The 20,997-nt window shown below is 42.5% G+C and overlaps 1 protein-coding gene across 13 annotated transcripts in view; it reads left to right on the top strand.

Annotated features, from left to right (window-relative positions):
• RBMS1 (RNA binding motif single stranded interacting protein 1) overlaps nt 1-20,997 on the top strand; it is a 207,941-nt gene that overhangs the window by 146,362 nt on the left and 40,582 nt on the right. For all 13 annotated transcript variants that reach the window (XM_026492693.4, XM_048214365.2, XM_044381535.3 and 10 more), the window contains exon 3: nt 18,165-18,223. In XM_026492693.4, coding sequence (XP_026348478.1) covers nt 18,165-18,223 — 59 coding nt within the window. The remainder of the gene's footprint in view (nt 1-18,164; nt 18,224-20,997) is intronic.

The raw sequence follows: 20,997 nt of genomic DNA, 5'->3' as shown, positions 1-20,997 counted from the left end.
GGGGGAGTGGGAGAGGAAGAAGCAGGATCCCAGTGGAGGAGCCTGACGCGGGGCTCGATCCCAGAACTCCAGGATCACGCCCTGAGCCAAAGGCAGACGCTTAACGACTGAGCCACCCAGGCGATACTTTTTTTTTATGATTTGCAGCGAAGGTGTTTTAGAGGCTATATCTGCCCTGGTTATTCCTCTAACATCACATGGTAGCATGGAGTTAAAATACGATACCTGAGACAAGTACAGGTTTCGGAACTGCAACGCCAGCTGGCTTCAGATTTAGTCAGTTCCTTGTTTTTGACAGCGATTAAACATGTGGTCCCCCCCCCCCACCAATTTTTTTTAAATGAGGCTCTTCAGACAAATGTATCATTCTGACATGCAGTCCTGTTTCATATGTGTTATTCATTCCTTTTAAAGTATGGGATTAAAGCTCATCCAAAGCCCCAAGAGTTGGGGATGGTGAAGGAAGAATTACAGAATGTTCTGCCCTTATGTGCCACAAGACATCCTTTATACTATGAGAGTAACCATAAGATCTTACCAAATAAGCTATTTTTTAAAAAACTTTTTTTGAAGATTTTATTTATTTATTTGACAGAGAGAGAGTGAATGAGTGGGGGAGGGGGCAGAGGGAGAGGGAGAAGCAGACTCCCCCATGAGCAGGGAGCCTGACACGGGGTTCACGGGGAACCCTGGGATCATGACCTAAGCCGAAGGCAGAGGCTTAACCAACTGAACCACCCAGGCGCTCCCAAAATAAAAGAAAAATGCTGTCAGGACTTTCCAAATATGCCTTGTTCAGACACTCTTAAAGAGATTAGCCCCCAAAAGTGAATGATTATTATCTTCCTTACAGCTAAGACTAGAAAAATCACTTCAATGTGCAAAAGTTGGGTTATTGCCCTCATTTGTGCCTATTCTAAGCAGCTGCCATAAGCAACCTTAGGTAGTAGTTACCAGCTGCTGTCGCCATGATTGAAACGGTGTCAGGCTGTTATTTCCCGTGGCAAGGGAAACGTTGAACTGCGAAGAGACAGCAGCCCACAGACAGCTAGATCTGTGCAAACAGCAGGATAGCCACGAGGCACACACGGCCATCGAGTGCTTGAAATGTGGCCAGTCCAACTTGAGGTGTGCCGGGGGTGTGAAATGCACCCTGGGTTTCAGACTTAGGAAAAATGTTAGATACCTCATTCTGATTTTTAATGTAGATTACATGTTGAAATAACATTTTGGATATGTTGGGTTAAATAAAATATTAATATTAATTTCATGTTTCTCTTTACTTTTTAATGTGGTTACTACAAAATTTAAAATTACACGTGTGGGTCACATTCGTGGTTTGAATTCTCTTCCTATTTGGACAGAGCCAGTTTAGCTATTTCAAGAGAAAACAAGGGAGGGAGATTGTGTATGATTTCTTTATAGTCTGTATCTCACAAAATACAGTATCCTGTTCCCTTTTTGCTGGGGGCTTGGGCTGTCTCCCCACGATAACAAGGTTATCCAGTATCATTGATTATGTGATTAGTGGCTGTTGATCATATGGCTGTTCTCTGCAGTTTACTGAATATTTGGATTATTTATAATATTGCTATATAATCTTTACCACAGAATCTTCATGCACAATGTTAATCTTTTCCTTAGAAGAAATGGTTTTAAACTTTTGCTCCAAATTACCAGTTGCCCACTGAGTGGGGCCAGTTTGCTCTTACTGGAGGTGTGTGCGTCTTCTGCCATTTTCTCCACAACCTGGGAATCTTTCACTTTGTTGTTGTCATCATCTTTACCAACTTGATGGAGTGTATGTGTTATCTCCATTAGAAAAGGAAAAACAACTAAATTTTATACTCTGACCTGAGCTGCTCAATGTAAACTAAGAGGAAAGAATGATGGACAGTTTATCTAAACCCACTTGGGATAGAGGTTTGAGTTAATTGGTAGTCTGTGCAGAAGTCCATCAGACTCAGTGACCATTCCAAATTATATTTTTAATGAATGTCTGGTCCTCTTTGCCAGCAACAAAGACTCTGAGAAATAAGTAATCCCATGCATTTTAGCATGGAATACCTGCGGGATGGGTCTTACGGGGACTAATCCATCCATACATGTGAGCTAGGAATGAGAAGAAGCCAAGAACAGTTAACATTACGTGTAGTTTTAGAAGTACATAACGAAGATCCTGGGGAGAAGAGTCCTTCTCGAGTGGGAAGTTTTTAATTGGCCTGGCTACACGGGATGCAGTTACATCAGGATTGCAAGTCCAATTAGCCAAGAGTTTATGAAAATCCCTTCTGTGCCCTCTGCCATTGAGGAGAACAAATGAGAAGAAACACTGAACACCCTTTCGCTTTCCTTCTCTTCGTTTAGCGAGGAACTGCTTTGTAGCAAGACATTCATCGTCACTGTTGTCATTAACGTTTTTCACACACAGCAGTGAACGGTTCCATAGGAGATTGCTGTCCTGAAATTGTCCTGTCTCGGGATTGCTCTGCAGTTGTCACAGTAAGAGACGGCCGGTGGAGGGATTGGGCGCTCGCAAGTACGGGCGCCACCTGCATCCCCGGCTCCTGCATCCTCTGAACAGAGCTTGGTGACACCGCAGAGCCTTAGGCCTCTGCATGGTTTCACTTATTCTTTGGTTGGGTAATTAAAAAGAAAAGACAATTTAAAAAATATTTTCCCCAAAAATAATGTCCTCTGCATTCTTTCATCGCCTTTTCAGGTGATGGATAGGTCAGATGCCATTTCTTCAGAAACTGTTTATTTCTATTTTCTGAGAATAAACACATACCTACAAAACATACTCTTTCTCGTTCTGTCTTCTGCATGGTGGGTTATGATAGATTTTAATCCTCATCACTTTGCTTTTTGTTATGTGATCAGCTGAAGGGCTTTGGCTTTTTTTCCTTCATTCGCTCATTTCAGGATGAAGTCTGAGATACACATGAGAGCTTTTGTTGTTTTCCCCAAATTGTCTCCAGTCTACTTTTAGTAGTATAAACTTAAAACTTGTGCTTAAATTTAGCCTAAAATGGTGACTTTTAAAGAGATGGACTCTTGGCTTTAAATGTTTTGGTTTCATTTTCCTAAAGAAGAGGGTTGTGTTGCGTTTTTTCCTTGGCCCAACACACTCTTCGTGGCACAGGTCCAATCTTGGCTGTAGTGACAATCTCTTCCCATTTAAACAATAGTTTCCTTAAAGCACATTGTCACTGGAAGTGGCTATTCAGTGAGCTTCAGGAAGAACCTGATTCAGACTCATTCTTTTTACTGAGCCCTACCAAATAACTGGACTTCTTTTCCAGTTTCTGCTGCAGTGCAGTGGAAAGAGGACCCCTTCCCTCCCTAGCCTTCATGCCTTTGCTCTGTAGGACGGGACTGATCTGCTTTGTCAGGTTGTCATGAGGCTTGGTCAAGACATGTGTGTGAAAGCCCTTACGCATATCAAATGTGACAACTCTTTACAAAGGTTATCATAGAAATCAAGTTCTTGTTACCGCTTCTCTCCTAGTTCTTAACTGCCTACTTGTTCATCATACACTTGGTAGACATACAGATCCCCCATCTATTAGCTCATTTGTTTATTCAAGAGTAACTCGTCGAGGACCTAAAGGGCCTTGACACTTCTTATTCTCCTTTTCTGCAGAATCTTCCTAGGTAATATGATGTCAGAGAAGTGGAAATCTTCAAGTACTATAGATAACTACTCCATGAGTAGTAATCCAAAGAAGTAGTTCTCATTGAAAAAGATGAAAATATTTCTAGAACTGAATGCTCAGAATTCTCGTTGTGGCCAGAATGGATTGAACAGATGTGGGCATCTCATTATACCTGGTCCTGGAGTAGGTGCTGTATCATTCCAGTTCTCACCTGTTTACAATGAATGCGCTCTCTGACTCTGTTTTCTTGAAGGTTCGCCATTCAAGGTTCATGCGTAAGAGTTGTATGGTTTCACACATCTCCGAAGTATTTGTTGTTTTAAAGGATCCTGGTTTGTTACCATCTTCGGAATTTCTATTGCAACTTTTCTCTAATTCTTCTGTAATTGGGTGTCTCATGTGTTGTATGCCCAGCCGCTAGAAGGAAAATGTAATTTTTCATTTATTGGACCAAAGAGCACTTATTTCCTTCCCACCAGCCATCCCCTACTTCACTTGCCCTTCATTCCTATCCCATTGCTTCTGAAAATGAAGTGCACGGTTTGGGAAGAGCTTGGAGTCAGGTGTAGGAAGTGAGCTGCAGCTTAAAGCCAATTCCCTGATTTTTTTCAGGAGTTAGGATGTTTGTAATGGCAACAGTCGGGGGCATAGAGCAATTAGTGTGCCTGGTGCTGGCCTGGGTGCTAAGGGGACAATTATCACCTTCCTCAGATATAGTTTGGAACGGGCGCCGGCCTGGTGGGGGCTGACCCAAGTAGAAGAAAAACAAATATTTTGATAAGCGGAGCTCTGAACTTAATTTTTACTGAAAACTTTGTATTTTCTTTTACCTACATTCTGAAACAGATGCCCTGTTCCTGACAAGAGAGTGGAAACTAGTATTAGGAGGGTTGTCCTATAGATTATGTGTAATATGTATTCTTCAAGTAAGCACAGGAGAGATAATCACGTCATATCCCTACTTTTCATTTTTAACTCAAGCTCGAAGAAAGCCCACCTATCCCACCCCCGCCCCCATCTCCACCCGCTAGTGCCTGGGATGCATCTGGGAAGAATGAACTGTACAGTCACCTGAAAAGAACTCTGTGTGTGCGCATATGTGCATGTGTTTAGATATATAAAGCTGTATTATGTAGTGAGACTTTCTGGGTACTTCCTTTGACCCCCTGTCTTCAGTGATTTACTAGTATCACTAGGATCTGGGCTCTCTTTTGAGGACCCTCTCCTTACAGATTCTGCAGGGCCTCTCTAAAGACCAAGTATGAACCAGAACACTTACATTCAGGACCTGGTTTACCTTCACTGTTTCAGCATTCAAGGTCAAGCCCTGAACAGAGCAGGAAGTCGGGGGGGGGGGGGGGGGGCTGCGGGTCGTGCCCTGCTGATTCAGCAGGATTGCCCAGGAAGTACAGGGAGGCATCATGCTGCTCATGGCACCCACTTAGCTGAATCCTGGAGAGAACTGGAGGGAGGGAAGCTAACCACAGCCTTTCTCCCTGTTGCCTCATTTTTTCCTCAGGTATATTTTTACTGGGGGCCTGGTCAATTCGAGTGGGGGGGCAGAGGGAGAGGGAGAAGCAGACCTCCGCTGAGCAGGGAGCCCCACAGAGGGCTTGATCTCAAGATCCCAGGATCGTGACCCAAGCCCATGGCGGATGCTTAACTGCCTGAGCCACCCAGGCGCCCCTTATGGACATTAATCTTATTAGTCATCCAGACTGGTCCTCTTTTCAAAGCAAGGGTACTAACCTCCCGCTCACCAACCTACCACGTTTTAGTGGTTCCCCAGATTTAGGGATTTTAAGGACCAGTATACTAAACAAAAATAATTAGGGTTAGAGATCTTAGGGTTGAGATTGTATTTTGTCAAAAAGGACACAAATTGAAACAACCTCCACTTCTCACTACTATTTCATAAAAAGAAAGTCCATTTTAAAACTAAAAGTGTGAGCAGTACATAATCTTAGAATAAATTAAGCTTTTGCAAAAACTCACCGCACTTAGTTTTCCTATTTCCTGCTGGCGATCATGTCTTCCTAGGTCGGTTTTGCTGAAATCCTTGCTCGCCGCAGCATCCCTGACCCAGGCTGTCCCCTGGCTCTGCTTAAACACCTAGTGGTGGCAGGCTCTCTGTGTGCATTTTTAGAGAGGCCGTCTTTATATCTAGTTTCCTTTTCCAGGTAAGCATCTGTAAGGCCCTGACTAGTCCTGCCTTGGAGGGTGTGATTTCTGGATGCTCGTCTGCAGTGCTCGCACTCTCTTCTGGAAGTGCTCAGACTAGGTAAAAGGAGATGTTTCGAGCAAATGTGTTCAGTGGAGAAAGCACTCAGTGTAAGCAGATTACTGCTATTCATTTATTTATTCCTCTGCTGCGTTCTTCTGAATCTTCGCTGTTGACAATTCTGGGGCCCGATGGGCAAAGGAAAGCAGTCCAGAGGTGCGCCTTGGATGGGGACGCAGCCGTGCGGGTGGTGCAGCGGTGTGCTGACGGCCGCGCGGAGCCGACCTAGTGCAGACGCGGGGCTCAGCTTGGTGGGGACGCTCGGAAAGGCTTGCTGCTGGAGAGTCTTGCAGAATGACACCGAATTTCCCAGGCGAAGGAGTATCTTAAAGGTCAGGAACTTACGATGGAGCAGGGCCAGCACTGGGCCGTGTATAGGGGTAGGCAAGCTGGAGTTGAAGGAGCTGGTTGGGCTGCTGTTACAAAGTACTTCAAGCTGGGTGGCCTTTTTTTTCCTTTTAATTTCTTTATTTGAGAGAGAGAGCGCACAAGCTGGGGGGGGCAGAGGGAGAATCTCAAGCAGACTCCCTGCTGAGCGCGGAGCCCAATGCAGGGGCTCAGTCCCACAACCCCGAGATCATGCCCCCGGCCGAAACTGAGAGCTGGGTGCTCAACTGACTGAGCCGTGCAGGCGCCCGTCCCCCACCCCCACCCCTGGGTGAGTGATACTAACAAAATTATTGTTTCACAGTTTTAGAGGCTAGAAGTCCAAAATTAAGGTGTCAGCAGAGCCATGCTCCCTCTGAAACCTGTAGGGGAGGACCCCTCCTTGCCTCTCCCTGGCTTCGGGGGGGTTCGCCACCAATCCTTAGAGTTTCTGGCTTGTAGCTGTGTCCCTCACGTCATCATACAGCATTCTCTGTGGTTTTGTATCCAGATTTCCCTCTTATAAAGACAGCTGTCACATTGGCTGAAGGCCTGCCCTAATAATGATCTCCTCTTGACTTAATTATATCGGCAAAGACCCAATGTCCAGATAAGGTCACATTCACAGGTACTGGAGCTTAGGACTTGGACATCTTTTGGGGGACACCAACCCTTAATGGTGGGTGTTGGGGAATGGCAAACAAAGAGGCCCCACGGCATAATTTCTTACTATGAGCAGATCATATATTTTTCTTAGTGCAACCTAGGTCTGTTTTATTCAGAGAACTTGAACTTGTTCCTAATCAGAAAACCCAGGTATTTTCATGTGAATAAGCTGAAGCTTTACCTAACTTTATAGGTTGATCCCCCCCCCTTGGAATTTATATATGACTTATTTTTCCCTGTTAAATATTATAGTGTTGGCTTTGGCCAAGAATTCATTCTAGCCTATTGAATGATGTCATAGTATTAATTTTGACGTCTTACATCCACCATTTCCCCCCGCCCTCCAGCTTTGGAACATGTATGGGTGTAATATGTCTGCTATCAGTCACCTGATTTATGCAAGCGTATAAGTACTGAAAAAGGGCTGCCAGGATCAGAGGTTTGTGGCCCAACTCTAGAGCCTTTGCTCCATGCTGTGATCACTGACCAACGTCAGCTCAGACGCTTGTTTAACCAGTTACCCACTCATCCAAATCGAATTTCTCTTCCCGGATATCCTCATCTAGCCCATGAGCAAATAATGATTTTTATTTAGCTCAAATCAAAATATACTTTGTAGCATTCCCAAGTAGCCCTGTCTTCCTTAGCAACCCCCCCCCCCCAAAAAAAGAAAAAGAACAAAGCTTGAATGTGCATGCCTTGCTCGTGAGGTCTTTACTCTGGTACTTGTTCTTGTCACAAGTCTCTCTAACCTTCTGTTTACTAATCCACTCGGGAATTTTGCTTCAGATCAGCACGGGCCTTCATTTCTTAAGTCTAGTTTTTTGTTCTTTTAGAGAATCTGAATTACATTTTCCCTTTCCATTAGCACCTCTCCTATTGTGCGAGATTTCTCAAAGCAACCAAGACTGGAAAATTCTTACTAAGTCATGTAAATAGTCCCAGTCTTCATTCACAGCCCCCTTACTTGCAAAGGAGAATGAGAAAGAATATCATCTGGAAAATGCAGTGAATTCCAGCTGTCCTGTGAGTGAGGTATATTACCTTCATTTGGGATATGGTAATTTTGTGAGACTGACACTGAAGTTCTCTTTAGTTCCATTCTTTCACAGACTGATGATTCCTCTCTGATTTTCTTAAATTTTAAGATTATAAACTTTTAGAGCCGAGCTACTGTGTCTCTGGAATGATTGCTAACTTCATCAGCAGAGTCTAAGAAGAGTCTTATTCAGAGGCAAACCAGTAGGAAAACCAGTGTGGGAGAAACCATCGTGCCTTTTCCATCAGATCCACTCTCAGAGCCGCAACCGCAGTCACAAGTGACCCTTGAATGAAATATCTAAGTTTAGAAATATCAACTGTGCTGGCAGGCTATGTTAGCATTCTCTTGCTCATACTGTCTTAAGTGTATTTTTTTTTTTAAGCTAGTGATGCACTTATATTGTATCCCCAGATTTCTTAGAGCTAAAATGAGTAAAATAGATATCATTTTCCTTTTCAGTCTGTTCTTCAGACTGGCTTTTCAAGGTCATGGGGCAGTCAGGAGTTATTACTTTCAAAAAGGATGGACTGACTGCATTTGGAAATCAATACACTGGTGCTGTGTTTTGGATCAAAGCCAACATTAGTGTTCATTGTAGGAAATGTCCAATTTGACTCTTGCCTTTTTTGCTTGTGTCAGAATCAAAAGAAATTTCTAGGTAATTTGCACACTCTGTTTTAATAGTTTCAGATAACTCTGTTTTGCTTCAGAGAACATGTTTACTTTTACTCTCTGTCACGCTGTTCTTGTTTTGAATGAAGCAGTCATTAATGGTTTTCAGTGTTGGAGTTTAATGCACTCAGTTTCTATAGACTCTGACATTGTTCTTTTTAACATAGTGTGTGTGTCTAAAAGATTTCTATTTTGATTTCTTTTAAAAAGAGCAACCAATTTAGAGATACCTGAAAAACAGTCTAGGAACAAAAACTCTTAGGTTTTTGGGTCCCCCCCTTAACATTTTACAGTTTTCTTTCTCGTATTAATTTTTACTTCCATGTTAAACTGTTAAATTACCTTGGTTCCCTCCTTGGTGTTTTTATAAGCTAAATTGGGATAAAATACAAGGCCATGTTCATTTTCCAAGGCAAAATGTAGTATTTCCCTTCTCCCTACTACTGCCAACCTCCCTCCATTCCCCACACCAACACTTCAAGGGGAAAAAAATTCTTGTTACATGTTTATATTTCGTTTATTCAGCCAATATATATGGAGTGGTTTCATTATGCAAATAACCATGCTGAAAAATAACCATGCTGAAAAGTAACCATAAAAATGGTTTTCTCAATACTTTGCAACCTTAGGACCATGTCGAAATCAACGTAAGGAGGTAGTCTAGCTGAGTGCTCTCAAATATTGAGAATTAGAAGTGCCATTATGTGGAGGGGGTGGGGAGGAAAGGATAACACGTGGTAGTTACTGAGTGTCTATTCTGGGTCTAACACTGTGCCAGCCCCTCACCAGTGGTCCTGTGAGCTTAGGTGTTACCATATCGCTGTATGAGCGGGGATACTGAGGCCAGACAGCTCCCCAGAGTCGCAGAGCTGGTCATTGGCCACAGGAGCACTTGAGCATAGGCCTCTCTTGCTGCAGCTCTGTCTTCTTTCTCCTATAACGTTGTCTTCCTTATGATACAGTGAAGTGAAGCGCTGTGTAAGCATGAAGGCGAGTTGTCAAAGCAAAGCAAATATACTACGGGTTTTGGTGGGAGAAGAAGAAAATTTTTTAAATGTTCTATCCTTGTCAGTTCATAAATTCAATTCAGAAATAAAGACTACTTTCTGTAATCAAGGTGCCTTTGTTTTAAAGGTTAGCCATTAATCAGCAGTCGAGACTTTGAGGGATTCTTTTTTATGATAGAAAATCTGCCTGTTACTTGCAAAATTCTGGGTTCCATTTTCAGCGAGTATTATCTTCCTCTGACGTGTTAGTACTTGGGAGCACTCATCTGGGTCTGGCCGCCCGTGACTGCACCCCTGAGTGCTCTGGTGCAGTGACTTGGGGCACAAACATTGTCGTAAGATAATGTAAATGACTCTTTGTGTGCTGTGTGCTCTTAAAAGACCATAAAATACTGTAAAGCTACTTTACCTTGATTGCCGATCATAGTAGACTTGATACTAAACTGTAAGAGCAGATCTGCGTGATAAGTCACAGGCTTCCTAGTGTGCTTTTGATTTAGGAGAGAGGTGTAATGTTTTCATCGAATTTGGCAAAAATGCATTTTAGCCGCTTCTAATGAGGTAGTTTTAATGTTCATTCTCTATGAATTATTTAGTTCAAGCCATATATGCAATAAGTAGCATCAGTTGTTACTTTTGTAGCAATTGTAATAAATCAGGTAAGCCGCCCAGGAAGGTTGAAAAGGAGATTGGCAGGCACGGCTCTAAGCGGAGTCAGAAGAGGATACAAATCTCAAAATCTGGGTGCGAGTCACCAATTTTATTTGTAGTCCGAAGGGGTGTGTTTATCTTAAAATTCCAGCATGGCGAAAAATCAGATATGTAGATGCATCTCTTTTCTCTTGAAAAATGTGATACTTTGTCCAAAGCTCCTGTCGGTTATCCTCCCTCAGCTCATGTGCTGTGGGAGAACCAGCCCGGTGGAGGGAGAGACTCCTTGAGGCAGGTCTGAGCTTCTGCTGAATCATCTCTCATCCTCAGGCTCTAGGTCTGGGACTGGGGCTGAAACTCAATGTCCTTTCCAGGGCAGTGCAGGAGAGGGCGCGGTGGTGGCTCCTTTTCTCCATCTTCTGTGCGTTCACAGAGGTAAGCCACTGGCTTTCCATAGCACCCACTCCGTGGATTCTTCTCCTCAGATGTCAAGTTAAGCATTTAAGGCTTGTTCAGAGAAGTCCTCTGTCCTCAAACTTTTCTGTCCTGTAAAACCTTCCAGTCATCTCCTCGCTGTCTTCATCCCTCCATTTTAATTTCTTGACCTTGACTGTTGTTGCTTGAGTACCAAGAGCAAAAAAATAAATAAATAACACTAAAATAAAATGTGGCACACCTCTGTCTGCTAATCCTAGCCATGAGATTTTCATTAATCTTACTAAACTCTTGCTTTCATCATATCACTGTGCAGTTACAAAACCTCCAGCCACATGCTGTTTCTTGACTCCTTTTCCTGGAACTCAGGGCCCTATCGGACCTTTTCAAACTTCCCTACCTTGACTCCCCCAACACAGGTTGCTAATTAGACAGGTTCTTCTGTTTATTGTCCTCTGTAGCTCACCTGAATTTCTGCTTTCCCCAGAGTCTTTCCTGGTCAACTTGACCTTCATCCTATGGTTATGCCTCCTTTATTTCACATTCATCAGATAAGACCTCAGTATTCTTATTTTTTAATACTAAAAATTCCTTACATTCCCCCAAAGATTATCTCCCTCCCCCCATTTGATGACAAGAATGACATCATGTATATTTTTGTAGGCCTTGTATGGTGAAGGGCATGCCAGAGACATGCTGTAAATATTTGTGGGTTGATTTCTTGGTCTGATCTCTTTCTCAGCTGTCCTTGTCTTTCCCGTGTTCCATTCACCTTCCACACCAGGTTTGTTCCTGACCTTTAGGGCTGTAGCAGTTTTTCCTGCCAAGCACTTTACCTCCTTCAAACCCTGGCTCCAATTTCAGCTGCATTAGATGAAGCTTTCCGTTCTGCCCCATGTACCAGAAATCATGTATCCACAAGGGCACCCCCAGCTGTACCACACAAGTGGGAGGGATGGACTGCTAACGAATGTTCAGAGTTAAGCCAAAACAGCTGAAATAAAAAGTGGAATAACTTTCTATACCTTTAATATTTGTGTATCTTAGCAGAATCTTACAGAAACATTTAAAATCTTCAGGGCTAACAAGGTAAAGTCTTACAAAATTTGTTTGGTATTGATTACCTGATTTTAAAATGTCACGTCTTGTGTCTCATCTTTAAATGTTGACCACTTTCTATACCAAGTAAATGAAGAAAACCGACCCGGGTGAATTATTCAAGGTAGTGAAGATTGAGAATAACATGGACAAGTGACTACTACTTTTTTTATTAGCAAAATGAGTGTAATTTGAGACTTTCCTTTCCTTCCCCTGTTCACCCCCTTGTTGGGAGAGCTCAAGCAAAGTTTAGGGAATCGTCTTTTCCTGGGGGGCCGCTGCAAAATAAAGCAGCGAAAAGAGCAAGGTGGAAAATGACATGCACAGTATCATGTCTGTGTGGGTGTGTTTGTGCATACATGTTTTTTCTTTCCCCCTAACAGGTCCAAGATAACAAGAGGAGTTTGGGCGTATAGTCCCCAAATCCATTCCCACCCAATAGATACCTGAGTTGCTCCTTTTAAGCTTTAAACCAGTTGTGCCTCCTCCCCACTAATATATATGCTCTCTTGGGCACCTTATTCCAAATAGAACCATGTTGTCTCCACCCAGAAAGTTCGGGAACTCCCTTCGGAATGTTCTCAGCATCTGTCCTGGAGACCTTGGCAGTTAGAGGCTGCCCTCACCCCCTCAGTCGTTTAGAACTGTGCAGATTCAAGGAGTTGATTTGAGCCTGTGGAACTCTGTGGTTGGTGACTGGTTTCTGCAGCTGTCAGCATGGTTGTCCAAATCAAACTTCCCGTCTCCCATTTTTGCCACTTTCTGTCTGTGCCTCTTGACTAGGTCCCAGACTCTGCTCCCCGGTTTCACATCTGCAAAGTGGGGATAATACCTTACCTCCTCCAGAGGTGGCTGTGAAGATTAAAATAATTGACTTAAATCACTTCAAATAGCGCCTGGTGTAAAGTAAGAGCTGTGGAGATGGAAGCTATTCCTTTTACTATTCTCCTGCATATATTCTAGGTCGTCTTGTCCAGTATCGACGCTGAACTGCTAGTCATCTACCCAGAAGTCATTTCAGTTCCCTGTCCCCCCTTGCTGATGATGGCCCTCTGCATAGGCACAGAAGCTCAAAGGACACATGAGCCCCAGTTGTCCTGCATAGGCAGCTCAGCTATTAAAACACCACCAGTCATCCTGCAGACAGGGGCAATATCCCACTCTTTGTCAAACGGAAAATCGCTTTTTTTGTTTACATTTTAAGTATATACTTCTTCTTACTGTTGTTTTTCACACACTCATTGCTTTTTCAGGTTTAATAATGTTCATAAAATCTTTCAAAACTAACAGCAGCACTGCAGATTTCTCCATGGTGCCTTAAAGGAATTTACAACTGGAATGGCCAATGTTAAAGTAACTTACCAACCATTGTCGCCATCTGTTGGTGGGTGGATTGGACTTCACTTTCCAGAGCCTGGGCTTGTAACTGGGAATGTTCCAAAGCTGCAAGTTCCCTAGTACAGGGTGTTTGTGTGCATGCACGTGTGTGTGTATGTGTGTGTGTACATACACAGGTCGTACACGTGTGTGTTCCTTGTGTATATGCACACTGGACAAAGTCTGAGGATAGGAACCAATGTGTCCTAACATTCATATCCAGGATTTCAGGTGATTTTACTATTTCAACTTACTTTGGGGCACCTAGGTGGCTCAGTTGGTTAAGTGTCTGCCTTCGGCTCAGGTCATGATCCCGGGGTCCTGGGATCGAGCCCCACATCAGGCTCTCTGTGCTCAGCGGGGAGCCTGCTTCTCCCTCTCCTTCTGCCCCTCCCTATTCATTCTCTCTCTCACTCTCTCTCAAATAAATAAATAAAAATCTTTAAAAAAATATTTCAACTTACTTTTCTGTGTCTTCTAATTACAAATGTGCATTTCTTTTGTAATTAAGGTAAATTAATAAAAAGGTAGAGTTTAGGAGGGACTATGTGAAGAGGCCAGAGAAGAAAATTAAGTTTTATTTACTAAGGACAGACTAAAATTTACTTTGATTTTATATTTCAGCAGATGAAGGAAATCTAAATGGAAATGGGAAAGAAATGACTAAAGCTGTGATATAAACAGAAGAAATTCTGGTAGATTTTAAGCAGAAGGTTTTATCATCCAGGTTCACTTGGGCCAATAGGTTTAAATGTGAGACTTCACTTGTTATCCTCTCCCTTTGAAATTCTAATGATTCTGTAGTCACATCTCTTAATTACTCTTTATCCTTTTGCTTCCTCTGGAGTGGATTATCTGCTCTTAGCAAAGAATAGTATATTCTGGGTAGCCGGTAGCCGGGGTTAGGGTCTGAGCCTTGTTACTTTGAAGCTGGTGAAAATCCCAAGAATCTTCCTATTCACATTTTTCCCCGTAAAATTCTATGGCTTGCTTGCTTCTCTTTGGTGTTGTCCGAGTGTGAATTCTGTCAAGAGGCCTGTTTCTCCCAAACACGTTCCTGTTACTGAATGATTTTGTAAAACAAATTGAACTGCCTGTTGGAATGAGGGCTGGTGAATATCTGGTTGCTTTATGAATTTTTACTCAGATGTCTGATACTCTTGTGGGCACTGGTGATCAACAATAGAATCAGGCTAAATGTGAATCATCTGTAACCCCCCCCCCGCACCCCTTGCCCCACATTAAATCTTACCGCAAAGAACCAGTAGCAGGAAAGGGTGCCTGCTCTGAAGCCCACTGTGCCTTTTCCTGTTCCTTGAGGCACCATTTGATAGACGGTCATGCCCGTGTTCTAGATCCTTTCTCACGTCATCAGAACTACTTGTTCTGCACTCGGTTCCCACACATGGTGACTGCATCACCCACTGAGAAGCTACCTTAGCCAGGGCCTGAGGGATTGAAAGTGTGACATCTCCCAGTTCAGTTATTTGCGTAAGATACCTCTGGCACTGTGGGAGGTGTAACTGAGTGGACAGCCCAAGAAAGAAGATAGTTTACGATAGGTAACCCCTTCAGTACCCTTCAGATAATTCCATATAAGCAGTCTCCTGACCCCCTGGAGGCCAGGGAGGCCGGTATGGATTAGCTCCACAGACAGTACCTTTCTGAGAAGTCAGTCTTTCAGGCTTAACCCACAAATCACGGTGAAAACCACAATAGAAAGTAAAACTGATAAATTTCAGAAATCTCTTTTCTCCCACACACCGCCCCTCTTCCCTCTTTCAGCCATGAGCCACATGTTTATTTCTTGTGTTTAACACAAACAAAAGCTTTACTTTGGCGTGAGAGTAAGTCTACTCCCTACCTTGATAAGAAGAGGTCTCCCACTTGGTTCCTTCCCTTTCAAACCCTCAGTGTATAAAGGAAACATTGTTTCTCACAATTATTTCATGTATAAATTGCAGTGAGAATTTAAACAAAATTTGTTTAAGCTTTGGGGTTTTAGGAGAGACTTTAGGCTTAAAATTTATACGAGCTTTCATTTTCCCGTTTGCAAAAATGTGAATAATAGCACCTACCTCCTAAGACTGTTGCAAAGTTAATTAAATAAGATCCTGCATACAAAGTCCCTGGCACAGTGCCTAGAACGTAAGTAGGAACTGAGCAAATGTAATCCCTTTTTTGGTTTCTTATAAAATCACAATGGATTTGGGTGAGGAGATTATAGATGGTTCCATGGAAGAGATAATGTTTGAACAGGTTCTTCAAGTTCAAACATGGGTAGAATGGGATAATGATGGGATGAGAGAGAGACACGTTTAAAGTGATGTTTAAGGTACATTAAAGCAGCAGACAAGGTTGGAAGCAGCAGAAGCTGGAGGCAGGGCAAGAACTACTGTGTATTTTTTGCTCGGGTCTCGGCACAGTGAGGGGAAAGGGTGACTATTAGAACCATGTCAGAGACAACTCAGAAGAGTCCCTGACTGCCTGGACTCAGGAATGGCTGAGTCGATGGTGTCCCTGGTGGGAGATCAGGAGTGGGACACTGCTACCGAATGAAAAAAGACAGTGAAGATGTGTTTGGGGTTCTTTGGGGATGGGATTTAGAAAATAGTGGGCATGAGGTAACATTGAATGAGATATTTCAGTATCTTAACATACTAAGATATTTAAGTTGAAAGAGAAAGAGACAAAAACTAAAGTTTGGGGGGAATAACAGACAAACCAACTCAGGGGGCGCCAGGCTGGCTCAGTTGTTAAGCATCTGCCTTTGGCTCAGGTCATGATCCCAGGGTCATGGGATAGAGCCCCACGTTGGGTTTCCTGCTCAACAGGGACCCTGCTTCTCCCTCTCCCCCCCCCCCCCCACTCTCTCAAGTAAATAAATAAGTAAATAACATCTTTTAAAACAACAACAACAACTCAGGAAGGAGAAACAGGCACCATCAGAAAAGATGCTTTAAATAACACCATAGCTTTGGAGGAATTTCCTAGGAAAAGGAAGGGTTGAGATGAGAGTACTTGGCTGAGGAGGGATAGTAGGAGGCTGAATGGGCGAAGCAGCATGGAAAGAGTGCCCAGAAAAGTGGGATGAGATCTGGGGAGCAAGTTCAGAGCACAGGAGGTGTAGGGTACATGGATGTGGCAGTGTGAAGAGTAATGTCACCGTAGCAAAGAGACCAAAGAGAAAAGAAACCCGCAGAGAGCACAGCATGGATTGAGTGCTGGTGCTATCAGGAGTCTTTTCTCTTTTCCTGCTTCCCGCATCTCCCTTTCCCTCCCATTGTTGGTGTGGTGAGCAGGACCAGAAGGGTAGAAGGCCACCCCTGATCTTCTCTAAATTTCCTTTCTTCTCTTTGGTTTATAAAAGACCCTGAACTCTGTGACCTCAAGCAAAGTCTCTTAATCTCTGTGACTCTCAATCCCCTTATCCTAAATTGGAGTCATACTAACTTTCTTCGTGCCTTTGGAAAGGTATGAGACTGGAATGCAGTCTAAAAGCTTTTCCAGCCAAACTTTTGCAAAGGAGAGAGTGCTGATAAATAATCCAGCATGTAAGTAACCTAGTAGAGAAACGGTTGCTGAAAAGGTGGTCTTTAAACCACTTATTTTCTCTGGTTTTCAGGTTTTTTTAAATTATTACCCTTTTTTGGTAAGCATGGTGACCTGTGTTAATGTTGTAAATACTCAGAATCTCTACAGGGAATTGAAGGTGTTTGTGCAGCATTATGCCTCTTGGATGTAATTGTCATTTCAACCTTAAATTATCTTTACTTTCATGACTGGTTAGCAATCATTTGATTACGTGATTACACAGAGTGAAAATTAACGGGGGAAAAGAGGTGGTTCAAGCCATTTGTTTCTTCTAGATAAATATATTTCAGCTTGTTCAGTGCATAAACTAGAAACCCACAGTATTCAAAAATGCTCTAAAATGCTACACAGATGCTTCATTTCCTAAGCTTTTTAAGACTTCTTCGTCCTCAAGATCAATCATGAGAAAGTAGTATTAGAGAAGAAAACGTGAAATTTTAAAAGTAATTCACAGGAAAGTAAAATTGGGGAATTGACCGTGTAGAAATGAGGACACAGTTTACAGATATGTGAAGTAAGTTATATGCATTTCTCAAAGTCCCAATAATTTTTAAGAATTATTTTTCAAAGGTTTTTTTCCTTAGTTTTTTGAAGACAAACGTAGGCAGCAGTGCTTTAGCTTGGGGTGTGGTCACTAGGAAAGGGTGTAGGATTAGGACGCGTATTTAAGCTACACTGGCACTTCATTTTCAGGGGCCGTGCATTAAAGCTTAATATTCTGGATTTTGTTCCTTCTCCTCGCAACGTCTGTTGTACCTTAAGGAATTCGAACACATTTATGCAAACCCTCCTAGAATTAATGCTTAATCCCTGGTTCATGGTTTTATATTCTTGATTGTTCATGTCATTTCACATATATATGTGTAGCTAGTATTACTGAGTTGAAAGAGGTGTTAATAGTATATTAGTTATATATTTTTATATATTTTTATAAATATAAATAGTTATCAAAGTGTTAGGTAAATTTTATAGCCTTACATTTGGCTCTAAATTCATATACAGTTCCTAGAAGTAGCTTTTTATGGAGCTCATCTCCCCAACCTTTTTTTTTTTTTGGGTCTCAAGACTGTCAGGTAAGTACCTGATTCCTCAAAGGTCCACATCAGACTGTAATCCAAAGATTCAAATAGGAGACCTGGCCAGTCCCCCTTTTTTTTAGTTTAGAATTCTCATTTTCTGTCCCCTAAGTATAGGACATTTTGTACTTGAAAGTTTGCAGATGCTTGAAAAATATGTGTGTTCTCTGGACTTAGACGTTACTAAGGGGTCCTTGATTTTTAACTTCTCCTGGTTTTTTTTTTCTTTTTATCTTTTAGATACGGGAAAATAGTCTCCACGAAGGCAATTTTGGATAAGACGACAAACAAATGCAAAGGTATAGTCCCTTGGTTGCTAATTCACTACATCCCAGTTTGAGGAAAATGATGGACTTGTAAACCTGATCTTTGGTTTCAAAACGACTCCCTCCATGTTATTAAGAACCAGGCCTTCTAGGTCCCCCAGTTCCTGTCTTGCACAATGTCAGCATAGTCCTTTACGTTGTCCCTAGTCGAGTTCTGGCTGGAAACCCTACAGCAGCTAGCAGTTTGCCAGAATTGCAGATCTGACGCCAGTGGAGCTAACGTGCAGGATACTGGTTGGCGTGTAGCCCCTACTTTAAAAGGGAAGTAGAGTTAGAAAATAGCTTTTCTTTCCTGAGCCTGAGGAGATTAGAGCTGCTTACTGAAGACCATTGGACTGTACTAAAGAACTGAAAAGATTACATATTGTGCAAATTGGCTCTATTAATTAGAATAGAGTAGTTTTAAGCAGTACTTAATTACATGTTTCAATACTCCCAATTGTTCTGTGCTGAATGCCTGTTGACAATATTGGCAGCGGGGAGGAGAGAACCATTTCCACTGACCAAATTGTAATAGGGAGGGGAGGTCATACGCCCCTTTGAAATATGCTGCTGCACTAATTTGATGCACTGACCTTCAGTTTTCCATGTAATTAGGATGAGCTCATCCAGCTCCATGAGCTGGAAGAGGAGGCGTCTCCAGGAGGCCGCGCTTGTGCTCCGCGGCGCTGACTTTTAATGATCCAGCATCTTAACAATGGGCATGTGATTTCTAGGAAAGGGGAAGAATGGAGTCAGCTGACTTTGAGTCTAACTACTGACCCCATGAATTGAAATAAGGTTGACAGGAATAGGCAGAGAAGGCAAATCTCCTCATTAATTAGACCCCAGTTTTTCAAGGAGTGGCGTTGGCTTTGGCTTAGCACCCTCTGAGAAAGGCAAAGAATGTCAATGAACCGTATGGTAAGGCCTCGCCTTAGAAGCCAGCCATTTCCTTTAATCGAGACTTGAAGTGGTTCATTGTATTTGTGTCTTCTTCAAAGCTCCTAAATTTAAAGGAGCTATTGTGGCCAATGTCTAAGCCCCTGTTTAAGCAACATGGCACATGAAGACAGTTCTGCCTTGGGACAGGGAATAAAGCAGTGCTTTATGTGGAGAGGTACTCCATAAATATTTTAAATGAATTAAACTAGAGAGCGTCAAACTGTAGACTGCAGTGTTTAGATTTAGTTGCCAAGGTTAGTGTTATTTCACATATTTGTAAATGATTTGAGAAAGCAGGGACACAGAAAAAAAAATCTTTCAGTTTTATAAAGAAAAATGAACTCTTGCAGGCATAAAACAGGAAGCTGATCTCAAACATTTGTTGCAGACTGAGAGAGAAATCACAGTCGGCAAGTGGTTTTATGGCTTTACCCCACCTTTCCTCCCACCCCGCCCCCTGCAGAAAAGAATCTTACGCGGTAGATCAGTGTGTTAAAAATTAGCAAGGCTGCCCCAGTTAAGTGAGGGAGAGGATTCTGAGCCCTCTCTGGCTGAATTGTTCACCACGCCCCTGCGCTGAAAATCCCTACCTATCCTACACTCTTCTCCGATGAGAGCCTGTGCCCTAGAAACCAAAATTCCAAAAATACTCAACACGACATAGAAAAGGTGTAAATAAAATATAGTCATGCAAAATCGGACATACTATCGTCATACAAACCCTTCACGGTTGGAAAGTGTTGAGAGATAAGTGGAGAGATGTGCGGGGCTTGCGGAATAAGGGAAGGAATGATTCAGAACTGATTGTCCATACCGCAGGTCTCCTAGAGACCATCTCTTAAAGTGAGTCGCAGGAGCTCGTGCCTTGTGTGAGGGCAACGGTAGGAACCTTTTAGGGCTCTTTGTCTCACACAGGTTCTCGGGAGTAGACAGATGCCGGCATATGCCGTGGGTGCGTGGGTGGGTGGGTGAGCGAGTGAGGGGACCAAGGGAGCAAAATGGGTTTATAAAATCCTGGAAGCAGAATGAGAGAGCTCTTGAAAAAAAGTAATTTTAGAACAAATGAGAAGAAATAACACAGTGTACCTCATCATAAAGACAACATGTTAGCCATTGATAACTTGGGAAGCCAGACACGTGAATGGATGAATGGATGGATACGTGTAGATAATGTGTAAGAGATGATAGAGTATGCACGTAAATAAAACATCCAGGTGTTCTATACTATTTCTTTGAGGTTGACCGTATCAAAGAATTTTATACCTGCAAATGAGAGACCTTAGAGGTCACAGAACACTTTTTTGTCACGAAGAGTATTTTGGAGCCTCTATCCAAGAAAGGAAATTACCCGAAGGACACATTGCTCTGAATAACATGTACCTTAGTTATTAAATTTGAAAATTTAGGAGTCAGTTGCTCTTCTGCATTTCAATTTTTGTCAGGTTTTAGCCAACTAAAGGTATTTAAACGCTTTCCAACATTGGTATATATGGCAATCCAGGATCACAAAAAGCTTACAAAGTATCAATTGTGACATTGATTGATTAATTGATTAATGCTTAGGGGTTACATACAAGAGCAGAACACATGCACACAAATGCCACACACACACACACACACACGAAGTTAAAATGGGTGAGGATAAATCTGACTAATGGGAAGATAGGGGCAAGAGCAGGAATTCTCAGGTTACTACAAAAATGGCCTGAGTTTCCTAATGGCCAAAGCAAAACTAAAAAAACATAGCCATTCCCATGGTTTAGTCACTACAATGTGGAGGAAAATCCAAGACGCAGGAGTACTGTAACTCTTCGTGGTCCTAA

This window comes from Ursus arctos, unplaced genomic scaffold, assembly GCF_023065955.2.
Source record: "Ursus arctos isolate Adak ecotype North America unplaced genomic scaffold, UrsArc2.0 scaffold_1, whole genome shotgun sequence".
Lineage (NCBI taxonomy): Eukaryota > Metazoa > Chordata > Mammalia > Carnivora > Ursidae > Ursus > Ursus arctos.
This window is presented reverse-complemented; position numbering and strand designations above follow the sequence as displayed.